We start from the raw sequence: 19,373 nt of genomic DNA on the forward strand, positions 1-19,373 counted from the left end.
TTTCTATAAGATAAATCTCTTTTTTTCAGGAAGTTAAGGTTAAATATTTATAAATAAATTCTTTACAAAAGCATAAATATCAAGGGGGTTTTTTAAAAACTAAAATAAAAGAAGCTTAAGGGAAGATTAACTTAAACTTGAAGTAACTTAAACTTTTTGGAACAAAGGTTTAGATGACAAAACTTCTTGCAATTAGATAATTTTAAGTTTCAACCAAGTTTAAATCAAACTTTAAGGGATTAAGTTTAGTTTTTGTAAATTATTAATAATATTGCTTATTTATAAAATGTTTAATAATTTCTTAATAAAAAGTTCTCATTTTGATTTTGTTTAAAAAAATAGTTTAATAATAAATTGGCCTTAATAAAGTTTCTTAGGGTTTTTTTTAATATAATTAATTAATAACTATTATTTATTATTTATGGCTTTAACTTCCAATAATTGAGGACATTTTTCCACAATATTTAATAATATTGTATCGATATAATGTTTAAGGCGGGTGTTTTCTTCCTCTTTCTCCTGGAAGGCTTGTTGTAACTAAGTTTATAAAAAAAATTAAAAAAAAAACAAAAATATTTATTTTATTAATAACAAACCAAAAAAAAAACTTATTTTCTAAAAAAAATCCAAAAAAAACTTTCACCTTTAAAACAAATATAAAACCTCAACCCAAAAAAAATATTAGTTTTTTCCTTAAAATAAATGTGTGTTATGTTGTTTTTTTTTAATGTGATGTTGTTGTTTATATGAAAAAATGTTGTTTAACAAAAAAAAAAAAAAAAAAAAACCTTTAAACAAACCCAATTTAACAAAAGAAATGTTTAATTTGTTTTTTTAAATTATTACCTGACTTAAGGATGCTAATGTGGTTGAATCCACAGAATCCTGTAATATAATTTTTTTTTGCGCATAGAAAGAGAAATAAAAAATAATACACATTTGATGAGAATTGTATGAACAAAAAAAAAAAACACAGTGGAAAATAAAATAAACATTTAGAGATTAAAAACAAAACACATCACACAACCAACGAGCTTTTTTAAGGTATAATTAAAACTAAAAGCTTTTTAAACACAAAAGTTTTCAAATTGTTTAATTTACGTTACTTTTTGTTTTGCAGACAATTCCTTAAAAAATATCTAATAAAGCTATTGTAAAAAATTTTTCTGAAAAAGCTCTCTGTGAAAGCTTTTCTAAAAAGCACACTGTAAAAGCTTTTCTAACAAATTTATTGTAAACGCTTTTGTATAAAAAACTCTTTGTAAAAGCTATTCTAAAAAGCTTATGGTAAAAGCTATTCTAAAAAGCTTTTCTAAAAAGCAATTTTTTATTTTTCCGATGATTCCTTAAAAAAATGTATAACCAAACTATTGTAAAAGCTTTTTGATCTAAATCTCATTGTAGAAGCTTTTGTCAAAAGTTTTCTATAAAAAAACTCATTGTAAAAGCTATTTTAAAAAGTTTATTGTAAAAGCTTTTCTATAAAAAAAACTCATTGTAAAAGCTTTTCTAAAAGCTCATTATAAAAGCTTTTGTACAAAAAGCTTTTCTTAAGAACTTATAGTAAAATCTTTTCTTAAAAACTCATAATTAAAGCATTTATAAAAAGCTTATTTTAAAAGCTTTTCTAAAAAGCTCACTATAAAAGCTACTTTTTATTTTTCCGAGGATTCTTTAAAAAACTGTATAACAAAATTATTGTAAAAGCTTTTTGATCTAAATCTCATTGTAAAAGCTTTTATAAAAAGTTTATTGTAAAAGCTTTTCTATAAAGAAAACTCATTGTAAAAGCTATTTTAAAAAGTTTATTGTAAAAGCTTTTCTATAAAAAAAAAACTCATTGTAAAAGCTTTTCTAAAAGCTTATTGTAAAAGCTTTTGAAAAAAGCTTTTCGTAAAAAAGTTTATCGTAAAAACTCATAGTAAAACTTTTCTAAAAAAGCTCACTATAAGAGCTTTTCTTAAAAGCTTGTTGTGAAAGCTTTTGAAAAAAGCTTTTCTTAAAAACTCATAATAAAAGCATTTCTAAAAAGCTTATTGTTAAAACTTTTCTAAAAAGTTTATTGTAAAAGCTTTTCTAAAAAGCTCATTCTAAGACGCTCATAGTTAAAGCTTTCCTATAAACTTCATTATAAATTTTTTTCTAAAAAGCTCACTGTAAAAGCTTTCTAAAAAGCCATTCTAAAATGTTCATTACAAAAGCTTTTATAAAAACTCATTGCTTTTCTGAAAAGAAAATTATTGCTATTTTCAATTTCAGTTTTTAAAAAAAATTAACGAAAAAGCTTTATTTAAGAGATTTAAAAAAAAATACTTTCTATAAATATTTTTTAAGACAAATTGTTTACTAAAGTTTTGTTTTAAAGCTAAACACTTTAAAGGCTAGATTTAGTAATAAATTATTCAGAAAGCTTTTTGCAATCCCTAAAAACTTTAATATGTAATATGTAAGCTTTTCATAAGACCTTTGAAAACTTTTGTGTAATAAGTTTTTTTCTTCAATATTCGTCTAAAACCTTATAATAATTATATAGAACATCACACTAAATAAAAAGAAATGTAAAACTAAAAGCTTGTAATATAAATGAAAGCATGACTAGTGTATAAAGAGAGCTTTTAAAGCTCTCCATTGCAGTTTTAACTAAAACCATGCTAAACATATAAAATGAGTGCCAAAACTGAAACCTACTTTTATGAAAAATGTGACAATGAAAGACAAACAAATGAAGATGAATAAAATGGTCTCTAAAAAAGCTTTCACTTGTTTTGATTCTAAAAGCATTCTCTAAAATGTGAAATGTATGGATTTGCAAACTACAACGAATGAAATATATTTTTGGAGAAATAACTTAGCAAAAGCTTAAGAAATGAGTTAAAATTTAAGCTTAAACATATGTAAATGTTTCTAAAGAAATGCTTTGAAAAGAGCTTTCAACTAAAAGCTTAAGTAAAACCTTTAAAAGCTTTAAACAAGTTTTTAAATAAAAGCTTTAGGCAAGTTTTTGAAATAAAAGCTTTAGAAATGCTTTTTAATAAAAGCTTTAGCCAAGTTTTTGAAATAAAAGCTTTAGAAAAGCTTCAGAAAATCTATTTTATAAAAGCTTTTTAATAGAAGCTTTAGGAAATCTTTTTAATAAATACTTTAGAAAAGCTTTTTAATAAAAGCTTTAAAAAGCCTTTTAATAAAAGCTTTAAAAAGCTTTTTACTAAAAGCTTTAAATAAAAGCTTAATAAAAGGCTTTAAATAAATGCTTTATAAAAACTTTAGATTAAAACGTTTTTAAATAAAAACGTTTGATAAAAGCTTTAGACAAGTTTTTTACTAAAAAAGCTATATAAAGCTTTAAAAAAAATAACTATAAAGAGCTTACTAATAAAGGCGACAAAAACTGTTTTGAATAAACGTTGTTATAAAAATTTTTTAATAAAAAGCTGCTATAAAGGCTTTTCAATAATATCTGCTATAAAAGCTTTAAAAAGCTAATATAAAACCTTTAGAAAGCTGCTATAAAAGCTTTTTTAACAAAAAATTTAAAAAAAGCTTTAAAAAGCTGCTACAAAAGCTTTTTTAATAAAAAGGTGTCAAAAAAGCTTTTAAATAAAAGCTTTAAAAATCGACTTTATAAACAATTTTGGGAAAAGAAAAGCTTAAAAAATCTTCCTGTTTAAAGTTAATAAAAGCTTTTAAATAAAAGTGTAATAAAGTTTTAACTAAAACATTTCAGTAAAAGCTTTCAAAACAGAAATGATGTAAATGTCACTGAAATTACTAAAAATCATGCAAATCAATAGAGAATATTAAAAGCCTTTTTTAGTATAAAAGCTGTGAAGCAATAATTTTTTAAAATTAAGTAAAAAATAACAAAACATGCAAGCTGCAGCCTTAACAAACGGTCTACGTAGCCAATATTTTCAAACTTTTTGTAGGTGTAATATGGTAATTATAAAAAAAGCTTTTTTTGAGAAGCTAAAAGCGTTAACAGAAAAAGTAGTGCTAACTAAATAAGTGCTTATTTTGCTTAATTGAATTCAAATAGAAGAGGGGAAAATTAAATTTGTTTAAACATACCTGAGCTTGTGACATTTCTTCCAATTCTTGAGCCAAACTATTTAAAGTGCCATTCAACAAATGGCGACCCTCCTCCACGCCACGAGTTAAAACAGCAGCTTGCAGTTCCTCATTTTGTTCTTCTAAAGCTGTAAGAGAAAATATGTTTATATTTTTGGAATTTTTTATGGGATATATGAAAGCAAACCTCTATTCTTTTGACGCATTTCCTCTAGCTCCTGATGTAGTTCTTCCAGTCTTATGGATTCGGGTGAGGTGGTGGGCAAGGCCGGCCCAGTTTCCGCCCTCAAACGTTCCAATTCTTTACTTAACTCCAGCATTAGTTCTTCTGAAGTTTTCTTTTCTTTTTCATATTTACGTTCCTTTTGTAAAGCCTCATCGAGATCCTGTTGCAGAGCCACAATTTGATCTCTAGCCAGTTCAAATTTCTCCTCAGTGCGATGTAGATCATTGGCTTGTTTGTCACATAGGACACGCAAACGTTGATTCTCCTCACGCAAAGCATTGGCCTCGATTTCTATGGTTTTGATTTTGATCTGACAGTTTTCATTCTGTAAGGCAGCCTCACGCTCTACACGAGCTAAAAGCTCGCGATGGCGTTTTTGTTCTTCGGCTAAACGATCCTCGGCACGAAATTCAGCCTAAAGAGAAGGAAAATAAGAAAACGTTTGCTTTTTATTAAGTAGAAAAGCAAGCTTACCTCCCGGAACTGCTCTTCCAGCATGTGATAGCGTGCCTGCAATACCGCATATTCGGTTTTTGTGCGTGAGGTTAAATCCTCGACAGTAGTTTTTGTATCCGTTAAATCTGTCACCTGACGCTGTAGTAATTCCAGCTGGAAATTTACAAAAATAAAAAAAGAAAATTATTAAAATATTTGTTATTTTTACAAAAAGCTTAAATTAAGTTTAAATTCTTTTATTAAATTGATTTTTGTTTTAATACTAACACAATTATTTTTTAAATTTAAAATATCTTTTAAAACATCATCCACTACACTGTCAGCCATGGAGCTTTTTACAAACATTGGTGTTGTAATTTTAAAATTTAATTTTGCCCACAAATAAAAAACTAATATTTTCCGTTTGCTTTCTTTAAATCTTTTAGTTTTTTCCCGCATTTAACTCATTTAGCATTTACATGCCACTTGCCACTCTTTAAGTGTTGCATTGTAGTTTGCAATATTATTTTATCTCTATTCAAATTAGCCACGCGTTAGTCAGTTTTTTCGTGCATATGCGAAATTTTTTTTTAAATATTAAAAAAAAATCTAATAAAAATATTTAAACGAAGGCGTTAATTATTTGCAGCTTCTTCCTACAGTTTGCTGTTGTTGGTGTTTTGCATCTTTGCTGTTTGAACAGCAAATTGTGAACTGTTTGTTATTTTTTTTTCACTTCATTTAATTTAATTAATCATAAAAATACGGTTTTTTTTTTGTTAAACTCTCTTTAAGTTGTAAAATTAAAACAAATTGCTCTCTCTTTTACTGTTTATCTTGCTCGCTAGACTCAAGTAAGTTGCAATCTTGCAGTGATAAGAAAGTTGAAACAATGAAATACAGGGTGTTGCCTCTCAATACAGCAAAAAATTCTTAAGATTTGCAAAAACAAAATATTGTTAATTAAAAGCTTTTTTGGAAAAGCTTTGTAGAAAACATTTTAAACTAAAAATTTAGAAAGAGTCTTTAAATAAGCTTTTTTGAAAAGCTTTTAAATAAGCTTTTTGGTAAAACTTTTAAATTAGCTTTTTTGGAAAAGCTTTTAAATAAGCTTTTTGGAAAAGCTTTAAAATAAGCTTTTTGGAAAAAGCTTTAAAATAAGATTTTTGCAAAAGCTTTAAAATAAGCTTTTTGGAAAAGCTTTCAAATAAGCTTTTTGAAAAAGCTTTCAAATAAGTTTTTTGGAAAAGCTTTTAAATAAGTTTTTTTGTAAAAGCTTTTTAAAAAACTTTTCGGAAAAATTTTTAAATAAGCTTCGAAAAACTTATTTTAAGCTTTTTGAAATGTTTTAAAATAAGCTTTTTGTAAAAGCTTTTAAATAAGTTTTTTGGAAAAACTGTTAAATAAGCTATTTGAAAAAGCTTCTTATAAGTTTTTTGAAAAAGCTTTTTATAAGTTTTTTGAAAAAGCTTTTAAATAAGTTTTTTAAATAACCTTTTTGAAAAAGCTTCTTATAAGTTTTTTGAAAAACCTTTTAAAAAGCTTTTAAATAATCTTTTTAAGAACATTTACACAATCTTTTAAGAAAATTTTTCGTTTAAAAAAGCTTTAACAAAAAATAATTTAGAAAAACTATTAAACTATCGAACTATCGTTTCAGAAAAGCTTTTAACAAGATATTTTGAAAAGAAGAAACAATCGTTTTAACAAACGCAATGATTTAATTACAGCTTTACAGTTGAAAAAATTTTTCTTTCAAAATGTTTGATTTTAATAGAATCATAAAGCTTATAAAGAAAGCTTATTCTTAGACAAGTTTAAATAAAATATTATAATAAAACTTTTCATAAAATTTTGTAAAAATTTCTTAATAAAAGTTTTAAACCCGTTTTAATTAACTCAAAAAAGCTTTTTTATAGAAAAGTTTCGCTTATAATACTTTAAAAAAGGCTTACTGTTTTAAGGATTTTCTAAAAGCTTTTGAAATTTTTTATTAAAAGTTTTAAAAAAGTAAAAAGTTTTTAATAAAAGCTTTAAAAAGCTTTTTTAATTAAAGCTTTAAAAAAGCTTTTTAATAGAAGCTTTAAAAGAGCTTTTTAATAAAAGCTTTAAAAGAGCTTTTTAATAAAAGTTTTAAAAACGGATTTTAATAAAAGCTTTGAAAAGGGTTTTTAATAAAAGCTTTAAAAACGATTTTTAATAAAAGCTTTAAAAAAGCTTTTTAAATAAAGCATTAAAAAAGCTTTTTAATAAGAGCTTTTTAATAAAAGCTTTAAAAAGCTTTTTAATAAAAGATTTAAAAAATCTTTTAATAAAAGCTTTAAAAATCTTTTTAATTAAAGCTTTTCAATGAAAGCTTTAAAAAAGCTTTTTAATAAAATCATCCAAAGAACTTTTAAATAAAATCTATCAAAAAGCTTTTAATACAATTTTTTTAAAAGCTTCTTAACAAATGCTATAAAAAGCTTTTTAACAAATGCTATAAAAAAGCTTTTTAACAAAAGCTGTAAGCTTTTTAATAAAATTATTAAAAAAAAGCTTTTTAACTAAAGCTTAAAAAAAAGTTTTTTAACAAAAAAAATCTTTTTAACAAAAGCTTTAAAAAACTTTTTAAAAAAAGCTTTAAAACTGCTTTTTAACAAAAACTTTAAAAAAGCTTTTTAACAAAAGCTTAAAAAGCTTTTTAACAAAAGCTTTTTTTAACAACATTATTTAAAAAAAAGCTTTTTAATGGAAAATTCTAAAAAAAGCTTTTTAATGAAAAATTTTAAAATGCTTTGGAAAAAAAACATGAAAACATATAGTTTAGCAAAATTTTTAAGATTTTTGTTTTCATTCGAAATTTCCTCTATTTTTCCAACTCAACACCCTGTATTTTTCCCATTAATTTGAAATACAATTTATTACGCTTGACTCTGAAGTAACTAAATAAATAAATACATTTTTATATATTTATTATTATTATTTGTTTTATTTAATTTTTCAATATGAAATCATTTTTAACAGCGAAACAATGACATTTCTATAGAATTTTTTTGTGTGGGCAGTCGGTGGTGGTTTAGTGTAGCAGCACCCAGCAGTATATCATGTAGTGTAGAATATATTGATAAAAGCGGGTGTGTATAATGCAGCTATTTAGTTAATAAATTTATTATAAATAAACAAAAGAGCTTTTTTATAAACAAATAATAATAAAAGGGGAAAAGTTTCCTGAAGACAATTTAAAAAAAAAAAAGTTTTTTTTTATAATTTTTTCTAATAGATTTTATTTTGTTTAAATTTTTTTAAAGAATTTTGTTTATTTTTTTTTTTGTTTCCTGCTTTATTTTTTAAGATTTTTTTTGTTATTTTACTGCAATTGTTTTGCTTTACTTTTCTTATTGTAAAGAGATCATTGACTCTTTTTCTTTACTTTTGCTTAAAAAAAATTGCATGTTTTTGTTGTTTTTCTTTACTTTTGTTGTTGTTGTTGCTTTTTTATGACAATATAAAACAAAAATTTTACTTTTAAATTTATAATTAAATGTTTTCCTATTAAATTTTCATAATTTCACATATTTACACCCAACCAACCACACACACACACAGCAATTAACTAGATAATAACATTATAAAGTGTTTATAAAACAATTATAAAATGTTTTTTATTATTATTGTTTTTTAGTCTTTAAAAAGTTAATGACTTTTATTAAAAAAAAGACCACAAATACCAACAAAAGTTTGACTTTGAAATCAAAAAAACACGTTAAAAACAGAGCGAACCCCTTTTAAACGGAGAGGGAAGGGAAGCAAAGAGAGCACAAATTCCCACCACAAAATTTTAACTGAAATTTCTGCAGAATAAACACAACAACAAACAATTAACACGTTTCGTTTATAAAGACATCAACGGTTGTTTACTAAAGCGAGGTTTAAACGACATACAACAACAGTTTAGCAAAACGAAATCTTTTAAAAATGACGTTTTATATAAAAGAACCCAATTTACTTTAGATGGGGGCACTAATAAGAATTAAAACAACAAGATTGATAATTTTGAAAAAATGAAATATCAACGATCGCGAACGTCATCAAACAATACTGTGTCGAACGGGCCGGGCCACAAACTAAATTAAACCGACGAAATTATTTAAACACACTAAAAAAGTTTTTGTATTTGTTTTTAGTTTTTTCTCTTTTTTTTTTTGTTATTTCACATGTTGGCAAATGTCTGGCGAAATAATAAAAAAAACAACAAAATTTACATCAGCAAAAACAACAACAACAACAATACCAGCAACCAAAACTAAACGGCCTCAAAACCAAAAAAAGAATCAACCAAAAAAAAACATAAACATTCTTAAAAAAAAATAGAACTAAATTTAGCATGCAGTAGCAAACGAAAAGACCAGTAACTAGTAGACACTTAAAGAGAATATTGTAAAATCAAATAACAGGAGGGTGGTGTGAAAAGTTTTAAGGCAAAGAAATAAAAACTTTCTTTTGATCTAAATTCTTACCAAAAAACAAACATTTTTAAGAATTAAAGAATTTTTATAAAAATTTTAAAAGTTTAGCCTTAATAAATAATTTCTATTTCTATTTTCTATCAAACAACGAGGGTGGTTAGAAAATTACTTAAAATTTTTTTTTGAAAAATTTCTTTAATTTTGTCACATTTTTAGGCTAAACTATATTTTAATCAAAATAATTTTTCATTTAAAAAAATTTCTTCATTATACGAGGGCAGTTTGAAAATTATCTTAAACTTTTTTAAAAAATTTCATAAATTTTGTCTATGTTTTAAGCTAAATTATAATTTGATCTATATAAAACTGAATTTAAGCCATTTTTGTTCCACATACGAGGGTAGTTTGAAAATTATTTTAGTTAGTTTTTAAGAAAATGTCTTAAATATGTAAAATTTTGAAGCTAAATTATAATTTGATTAACATTAGGCTTGATTTAGAAAATTTTCTTGAATATACGAGGGTAGATTGAAAATGAAAATTACTTTAATTTTTTTGAAAATTTCTTAAATTTGTAAAATTTTTAAGCTAAATTATAATATTAACAAAATAAGGCTTGATTTAAACTATTTTTCTTCATTTACGAGGGCAGTTTGAAAATTACTTTAATTTTTTTTGAAAATTTCTTAAGTTCGTAAAAATTTTAAGCTAAATTATAATTGATCAAAATAAGACTTGATTTAAACCATTTGTCTTCATCACACGACCGTCGATTGAAAATTATTTGGAATGTTTTGAGAAAAATTTAATAAATTTATAATTTTTTTAAAACTAAATTATAACTTAATCAAAATAAGGCTTGATTTCAAACACTTTTCTTCATTATACGAGGGCAGTTTCAAAATTATCTCAATTTTTTTTGGAAAATTTCATAAATTTGTCAAATTTTCAAGCTAAATTAGAATTTGGTCAATACAAGGCTTGATTTGAACCATTTTGCCTCATCATACGAGGGTCAATTGAAAATTATTTAAATAGTTTTTAGGAAAACTTCATAAATTTGCAATATTTTTAAGCTAAATTATAATATTATCACATAACGTTTATTTTAATTATTTTTTAGACGAGGGTAGTTTGGAAATTATTTTTGATTTTTTTAAAATTCCTTAAATTTATGTAATAAATAAGTAAATTTATAATACATAGCATCTGAATTACAAAATTAGGCTTTACTAAATCATTTTTATACATGATACGTGGGTCGCTGGAAAACAATTTCAAATTCTTTGTTTTTTGCAATTTTTTTTAATTTTTAAGCAAAATTAAATGTTTTAACAAATAAGGCTTAATCAAAAACATTTTTCTTTAAGATACGAGGCTAGTTTCAAAATTAATTTATAGAAAATTTTCACAGATTAGGCCTTTTTAATAAAAATATTTTTCGCCATTATGCGAGGGGCGTTTTGAAAATTATTCTAAAAATTTTTTTTTTAATATTTCGAAAAAAGTCCAAATTTTTAGGTTTTTTTAATCTTAATTATAGCATAATCATATAAGACTACAATTAAATAATTTATCTATATTATACGAGGGTTGTTTGTTCATTTTTCCAACCAAACATTTTTTGTCTTAATTTAATTTAAATATTTTTCCTGCTTTTATTCTTCTTAACATTCTGCTGGGTTAGGTTTCTCACCCAAAAACCATTACACATATTTTGCACATTGTCTGCATACAAAATACTTGTTGTCTTCATTTTAAATTTAAATGTAGTATAATTGTCTTCATTCTTTTCTTTTTTTTCAAATTTTTTTCTCACAATACAAAAATTCTTTACATTATACTTTAAAAATGGCCAATGAACTAAATGTAACAGTTAGCAAAACAAAAACTAGAAATTGTTTATTTAAGTTTGACAAGATTTCAAAGCAACCAAAGATTTTTAGACAACAACACAATAAGTTTGTTGTTGTGTTTAGTTTAAAGAAGAAACTTTGTATTGCAAAATAATGTCTGTCATAAATTACAAAATATTTGGGTAGACATTGTTGATTTCATTTCTAAATTTAAATAGAATTTATTGTATTTTGACAATAAAAATACAATAAAAGCGTTAAGCGACACTTCTAGTAAAATTTATTAGTTATAAAATTCATTTTATAACAATATCTCATTCTTTAACAGTCAAATTATATACAATTTTTTTAATTTTTTTTAGGAAAATATCATTAACATTTTATAAAAGGTCAAAGGTCATACCTTTAAAAATGTCTATTTTTCAATTAAAAAACCATAAATATTCTTAAAACCATCAAAGCATCAAATTTTTTACAATATTTATAATTTTTCTATAAATTTCAGGAAAATTTATAAAAGGTCAAAGGTCATACTTTTAGAATAACTTTATTGTGTAATTAAAACTATTTTATTTTAATTATATTGTTTCAAGAATTTGAATTATTGCAAAAACACGCATAAAAATCTGCTAAATTATGATTTTTAAGCAAAAAGGTCAAAGGTCACACTTTTAGTAATTCATATGTTTATATGTAAATTGTTTTATTTCAACTCTAATGTTAGAAAATTTGAAATTATAGAGAAATATGTAAAAATCAAATAAATTAAACTATTTCACTGAAAAGGTCAAGGTCATATTAATAAATGTCTGTTATTTATGTTTTATTTTAACTATGACTATAAACAAATTTGAAAAAAGGTAGAAAATACTAAAAACAAATTAAACGCAATACAAATTCTAGGAATTTTGTGTGATTTTAACACTTTTTTTAAGATAAGGTCAAAGGTCAATCTATAAAAATGTTTTATTTGCTACTTAATCTCAAAATTCGATGTGTGTATTTACAGACTATTGAAACTTATTAGGAAAATTGTTTAGAAAACTATGGGAAATTTTAAATTAAATGCTAAAAGGTCAAAGGTCATGTTTTAAAATTCACAATTCCATGGTAAATATTGTCATATTGTCTAGTAATTAAAATATAAGTTGATTTAAATGCCACGTATAAAATTGTTTGCATTTTTTTTAAGAATATAAACACTTTTTTCAAGTTAAGGTTAAAGGTCACTTGTTTAAAAAGCGTATATTATGATAAAAGTTGCATAATTTTAAAGAAGAAACTCATAATTACTCCAAAAGAAGTTTAAAAATTAATAAACTTATTGAAAATTGTAATAATTTATCGCTTTTTCCTACTTGAGGTCAAAGGTTGATTTTTTTTTAATTTTCTTATTATTAACAACATTTTTTATAATTTCGTAGAAAGAATGAAGAAGAGTTTTCAAATAAATCAAACATTATGAAACAAAATTATTTTGTTATAATTTCTCAAAATTACTAACTTAAGGTCAAAGGTCATATTGTTGAAAATGTTTATTTGAAGCTTATTTTATACCTTGTCATTGCTAGTAATAAGGAAATTAATTTTTTTAATAAAAAACTTTCGATTTATAAGTATTTATGACAATTTTTATTATTGTTCTTAAGGGTCAAAGGTCATGTTGTTAAAAACTTGTTATTTTCCAATTTTAATCATTTAAATTGTTTGAAAATGCTTGAATACAAAAAAATATATAAAATTTATAAATTTCTTACATTTTTATATAAAGGTCAAGGGTCAAGTGGTTTAAAATGCATTATTATTAAGTTTTAAAATTGGTTAAAGGCGTAAAATCCATTGGAAATTAATAAAAATAAGAAAATAAGCAAAACTTCTTTAATAATTTATATATTTTTGAGATTTCTTTCTCAAAGTCAAAGGTCAAGTTGTTAAAAATCTATTATTTTTAAATTTTAAAAACTATAAAATGGCGTAAAATCTTAGATTATGGTAAAATTTTAAAGAAAATACTCAAAATTTCTTTAAATTTTATAAATTTTTGGACATTTTTAACTTAGGTCAAAGTTCAAGTTGTTTAAAATGCAGAATTCTTGTTTATTTTAAACTTTAAAGTATTAAATATAATTTTCTTTGATCATAATGATTTAAAAAATTCCATAATTTATGTTATTTCTTTTACTCCATTTAATTTTCTGTATATTTCTATATCTACATCTGCATTTCATTTCTGTTTATGACAGATTGCATTCTTATTGCCCTTAAGCTATAATAATACTTGTGTGTATTACAAAAATCACTTAATTTTCTATATTAAATGTTGCATAAAGTTCTTGAGTTATTAAAAGATATTTATTTTTAATTTACCTGCCAGAGACCACAAGTGTTTAGTGTCAATTTTTTGTTTTCTAGGACATTTGACAGATGAGCGTCAACACAATTAAAAGGAATTTAGGAAAAGCTAAGTAAAAGGGCTTTGGAATTTAAGTAAAAGACTTAAAACAATTATGGAAAAATATGTATGAAAAAGAAAAAGTCCAATGACTGACATAAAACAGTTTTTCCAAATAATATGAAAGGTTTTCTTGAAATATTTTAAAACAATTTTTGAAACAAAATAGAGATTTTTTTAGTATTCAATTTATTACAATTTTTATTATGACTTTTTTTTCTAAACAACACATGTTGAACACATTTACAGTGTAAAACTAAAAATAAATTTATTTATTACGGGGCCTTAATTTTGTAAATTTAATTTTTGCTCATAAAGTAAAAAACAAAAAATTTCTAATAAAAACTAATTGAATTTTGTTAGGCGAATGAAAAAAAATCTAAACAATTATTAGCAAAATAAATATTTAGAAGAATATGCAAAAATAAATGTACAAATAAACATTGAAAAGCAAAAATATGTACAATAAACATGAATGAGATCAGCAAGACAATAATAACTAGAGAAAAATCAGAATAAATGAGTGTTTTTCTAAAAGATTAGGGAGTTCCTAATTTAAATTCTTTAACAAATGTATTTTTTAGACAAACAACTGCATCAAAATGCTTAGCAACATGTTTATAAGTTAAGCAACATTTTTAAAAGACACCAAATTTATTACTAAAACAAATTTTATATAAAAAAAAAATAATATTTTCTTTGAATTAAAAAGATTTTGCTTAGCAACATTTGGTGTGCTTAGCAACATTTTAGATATTTCCAACATAATATTTTCCAACATAATATATTTTGTTCAAAATTGTTAGGAATTTACAAAATTATTACAATTATTCGTTTTTTTAGCATTTTTCTTGATATTTCTGCTTTACAATGTTTAGCAACTTGAAAATATGTTGCTCAACATTTGGTGAAATAAAATTTTTTTGTAGACAATTTTATATTTGTTATAAAAAGTTATAAAATTTTGTTTTAATATCTGAGAATTTGCTTAGCAACATTTTTTGACTTTAGCAACATTTTAGAAAACAATTCCAAAATAATTATTTTGCTCAAAATTGTTAAGAATTAATAAAATAAGGAAATTTTTAGCTTATTACAAGCTTTTAGCTATTTTTTCATTATATTTTAGCTCTAAAATGTCTAGCAACATAGAAAAATGTTGTGCAACATTTAGAAAATATAAGTTTTTTTAAAATAGTTTTATACTCTATATAAATAGTAAGATAATTTGGCTGAAAAGTTCTAAATTTTTCTTGGCAACATTTGATGACCTTAGCAACATTTGAGGAAATTGTTCCTAAATTACTTATTTTATTTAAAAATTTTTTTAAATTTATCAAATATTGATAATTTGCAATTTATTGCTAATTTTAACCAAATTTTTCCTTATAATTTAAATTGAAAAGGTCTAGCAACATGCAAAAATGTTGTGCAACATTTGGAAAAATAAATCTTATTCAAAGACAGTTCTATAAACGTTTTCAAATTCTCAAAACTTCTTTAGAATTTGAGCTAAAGCCTTAGCAACATTTTGCTGAGTTCAGCAACATTTTCTATTTAAGTTAAAAAGTTTCTAAAATTTAGTAAATCTTAATAGGAAATGAAATAAAGTTAAAAAACTATTGAAATTTTTGAAAATTATACCGTTTTTAGCAACATTTTATAAAAAAAAATAACTTAGCAACATTTCATATTTTTAAGCAACATTGAAAAAATTTAAAATTTGAAAAGGAAAATTTTTACAAATAAATAATATAATGTTTAAGGCAGGTTTGGGTTTAAATTTCATAAAATAAGCTTAGCAACATTTTGTTACCTTTAGCAACATTTTAAGTTTTTGTTAAGAAAATTCTAAAATTTATAAAAAAATTTGGGGTTTTAATGAACTAAAGAAAAGAGGCTTTAAATTTATGACAAAAATTTCATGTTGCTGGCAACATATTGCAAATAAAAGCTAATTTTCCAAAGTATAGGAAAAAAAAATAAGTTCCCTTAGCAACATTTTAAAATTTTGTTAAAAAAATATTAAAATTATGGAAAATTATTGTTGTTTTAATAACATAAAGAAAATAATGCTTAAAAATTTAACAAAATTTTTATGTTGTTAGCACATGTTGTTTATGAAAAACTAACTTTTAGTTTAAAAAAGGATAAATTGCAAAAAAAATTAAGAACATTTTTTTTAAATTTAAAATCAATTTAAAGAAAATTTTTAATAATTTTTTGGAGCCTCCCTAATACTTCATTTAATTTATTTTCTTTTTCCCTTTACAAACAAAACTGTTTAAATACTATTTAACTTTAATAAGATTACCCTCCATGTAGATGTTTAAAAAATTTCAAATAAAAATTTCAAAAAAAAAATTACAAAATAGAGGAACTAACTGCAAAACAAAACAACAACTAAACAGTTACATACGTTTCCCATTAAAACACATAAATACTATTTCCGGTTAAAAATTCTAAAATCAAAGAACCAACTAGTACATCAAAAGAAAATTCTTTTTGTAGGTTAAGCTTGTCTACACACACACACCCATGGTAAAATAAATCAATATTTTAGTAATCTACTATTGATTACAAATTTCCCCTTTTACTGTCTCTCTCTAACCAAAATTCAATTTCATTTCCAATCATTTAATGCGAGCAAATGTAATCAATTTGTTGCAGTTTCCAATTTTCTAAAAACTCTATCTGGTTTATTATTATCTGGTTACTAAGAAAACCAAAAGTGTAGTCAATTAAAAACTAATTAAAATTTCTTCTAGAAACTGGGCTTCTTTATTAAAGAAGATTTGAGATAAAAAGAAAAATATACAAACAGAAAAAAATGAGGTCATTTTATATGTAGGCAATGAAGGAAGGCTAATTGTAAGAAAAAAAGTGAAATTATAGAATTTCCGTTATAAATTGTGATAAAGTTTAAGAACAAAAGAATTATAAATTGCTAGAGATTTGTTATTGAAACTGCGTATTTGATAAATAAAATATGAAATAATAAAATGTTTCACAAGTATTTGTAAATATTAAGAAAGGTCTTATAGAGTAATCCATGGTCAAGACTATACAGTGATCTTTAGCCAATACTATAGAATGATCTTTAGTCCATGCTATAGAGTGATCTACAGTCTAGACTATAGAATGATCTCCAATAGACAAATCTATAGTAAAGACTACACAATGATCTATAAACAAAACTACATACTGATCTATAGTCAACTAGAGGCTGATCTATAATCAAGACAAGGCTATGATCTATAGTCGATACTATAGACTAATCTAGTGTAGAGACTATAGACTGATCTATAGTAAAGTGTATAGATTGATATATAGTCAAACCTATAGACTGATCTATAGTCAAGATTATAGACTGATCTATAGTCAAGACTATAGACTGATCTATAGACAAAACTATAGACTGATCTACAGTGAAGACTATAGAGTGATTTACAGTCAAGACTACAGACTGATCTATAGTCAATACTATAGACTGATCTGTAGTCTAGCCAGTAGACTGATCTATAGTCAAGACCAAAGACTGATCTATAGTCAAGACTATAGACTGATCTATAGTCAAGACTATAGACTGATCTATAGTCAAGACTATAGACTGATCTATAGTCAAGACTATAGACTGATCTATAGTCAAGACTATAGATTGATCAACAATAAGCCTGTAGACTAATCTATAGTCAATATAATAGACTGATCTATAGTCAAGACTATAGACTGATCTATAGTCAAGACTATAGAGTGATCTACAGTCAAGACTACAGACTGATCTATAGTCAATACTATAGACTGATCTATAGTCAAGCCAGTAGACTGATCCATAGTCAAGACTATAGACTGATCTAAAGTCAAGACTATAGACTGATCTAAAGTCAAGACTATAGATAGATATATAGTCAAAACTATAGATTGATTTATAGTTAAGACTATAGTGTGATCTATAGTTAAGACTATAGTGTGATATATAGTCAAGACTTTGGACTTATCTATAGTCAAGATAGATCTATAGTCAAGATATAGACTGATCTATAGTCAAGACTATAGACTGATCTACAGTCAAGACTATTGAATGATCTATATTGAAGACTTTAAGCTGATCTATAGTCAATACTATAGTCTGATCTATAGTCAAGACTGTAGACTAAACTATAGTCAAAACTATAGACTAAACTATAGCCAAGTCTATAGACTAATCTATAGTCAAGACTATAGACTGATCTTTAGTCAAGACTATAAACTGATCTATAGTCAGGATTAGAGACTGATCTATTGTCAAGACTATAGACTGATCTATAGTCAAGACTATAGACTGATCTATAGTCAAGACTATAGACTAATCTATAGTCAAGACTATAGACTGAACTATAGTTAAGATTGAAGACTGATCTATTTTCAAGACTATACTCTGATCTATAGTCAAGACTACAGACTGATCTATAGTCAAGAATATATACTGATCTATAGTCAAGACTATATACTGATCTATTGCCAAGACTATAGACTGAACTATAGTCAAGATTGGATTGTCAAGACTTTAGACTGATCTATAGGTTAAAACTATAGACTGATCTATGGCCAAAAAACTTGATTTTTACTTTAAGCAACATTTGTCTCTTTTCAGCAACATTTGGGGCTCCTTTTAAATGTATTGGCTTTTTGCCCAATTTTTTTTGAAACAATTTCTCTGTAAAATTCCTTTCACACTAATAAATATTTTAATATTTTCAACCAATACCTTTACATATTTACAATAATTTCTGTTTATTTTACGGCAATACACACACACATCACTTTAATGGAAACATATAAAAAAAAAATCAATAAAAATTGATTTAAAAATACAAACACTAAAACGCCATAAATACTCACGTCATCTTCTTCTTCAGTGGTAGGAGAATTATGCATATTACAATTATGAATATTTTTTTTTTCTTAAATTTTAAAATTTGTTTAAAATTTAGATAAACAAAATCTTTAGAGAAAAAAAATTATGGAAATTTTTATTATATTCCTGTTATTAAACGAAATTTCACACGCAAATTCTTAACTGTAACTAAATGTTTAAATACATGACCATAACATTTTATATGACAATATTTTTATTTTTCGTTTGTTATTATTACGTTTTGGTGTCCAGCTAACCGCCCTCCCGAGTAGTTTATAAATGTATTTTAGAACAGACAATAACTATTGTCAGTTTAGTTAGAAAATTAACTAAACGAAAATTTCTATACTAAGTGATGTGTTCAAATATTTATAGATTTTTTTTGTTGGTTGTTGGTCATGCATTCAGTCATTAGTTGGGCTATTTTTGTTAGCCACTGTTAAATATTTCCAGGGCAATTAGTGTTTCATTTTCAATTTTTATTAATTTATGATGGGGTTTTTTTCGTTATTTTTTGTTGTGGTTTTGTTTTCCAGTTTCAAAGACAAGGGGGTGCAGAATGGGTTACAAAACACTCGAGAGACATGCTAATGTAAATAAAACAAATTAATATTTTAATCGAAATGACATTTTTGAACTGTAGTTGCAAATACTAGCTACAATTTTTAGAAAATAAACTAAAAATATAAAAAAATTTAAACACAAAAGTGAAACTAAATAAACAACATAAAAACCCACTAGCAACATTTTAAAAGTCTTAGCAACATGTTGAAATTAGGAGAAAAATAAATAAATTTTGTAATTGCCAACTTTTTTATCAAACTTTAGCATAGTTATGCGCTAGAAAGGCCCTGAAAGCCTTAGCAACATTTTCAAATTCTTAGCAACATTTTGAAAAAGATGCTTTAAATTGCCTAATTTAACGTAAAATCATTTAAAACTTCAAAATACTTTTAAACCATCATAATTAAGGAGATTTTTGAAATTTTTG

At 24.1% G+C, this 19,373-nt stretch overlaps 1 protein-coding gene across 3 annotated transcripts; it reads right to left on the minus strand.

Annotated features, from left to right (window-relative positions):
• Positions 1-346: 346 nt before the first annotated feature.
• On the minus strand, positions 347-18,417 carry LOC119609544 (rab11 family-interacting protein 3-like). Of its 3 annotated transcripts, none has more exons than XM_037964379.1 (6): positions 18,367-18,417; positions 4,769-4,903; positions 4,256-4,709; positions 4,069-4,196; positions 847-885; positions 347-537 (listed from the first exon to the last, which is right to left on the minus strand). In XM_037964379.1, exons 1-6 carry the CDS (start codon positions 18,400-18,402, stop codon positions 409-411), a joined length of 921 nt encoding a protein of 306 aa, XP_037820307.1. In that variant the 5' UTR covers positions 18,403-18,417; the 3' UTR covers positions 347-408. The 3 variants fall into 3 exon arrangements, with proteins under 3 accessions (XP_037820307.1, XP_037820305.1, XP_037820306.1); XM_037964377.1 differs by lacking the exon at positions 18,367-18,417 and adding an exon at positions 5,018-5,450; XM_037964378.1 differs by lacking the exons at positions 847-885; positions 18,367-18,417 and adding an exon at positions 5,018-5,448 and having other exon boundaries at positions 388-537.
• Positions 18,418-19,373: the final 956 nt, after the last annotated feature.

This window comes from Lucilia sericata, unplaced genomic scaffold (genome assembly GCF_015586225.1).
Source record: "Lucilia sericata isolate MDLA Ls3-8-SP2 unplaced genomic scaffold, ASM1558622v1 Contig001002F_arrow, whole genome shotgun sequence".
Classification (NCBI taxonomy): domain Eukaryota; kingdom Metazoa; phylum Arthropoda; class Insecta; order Diptera; family Calliphoridae; genus Lucilia; species Lucilia sericata.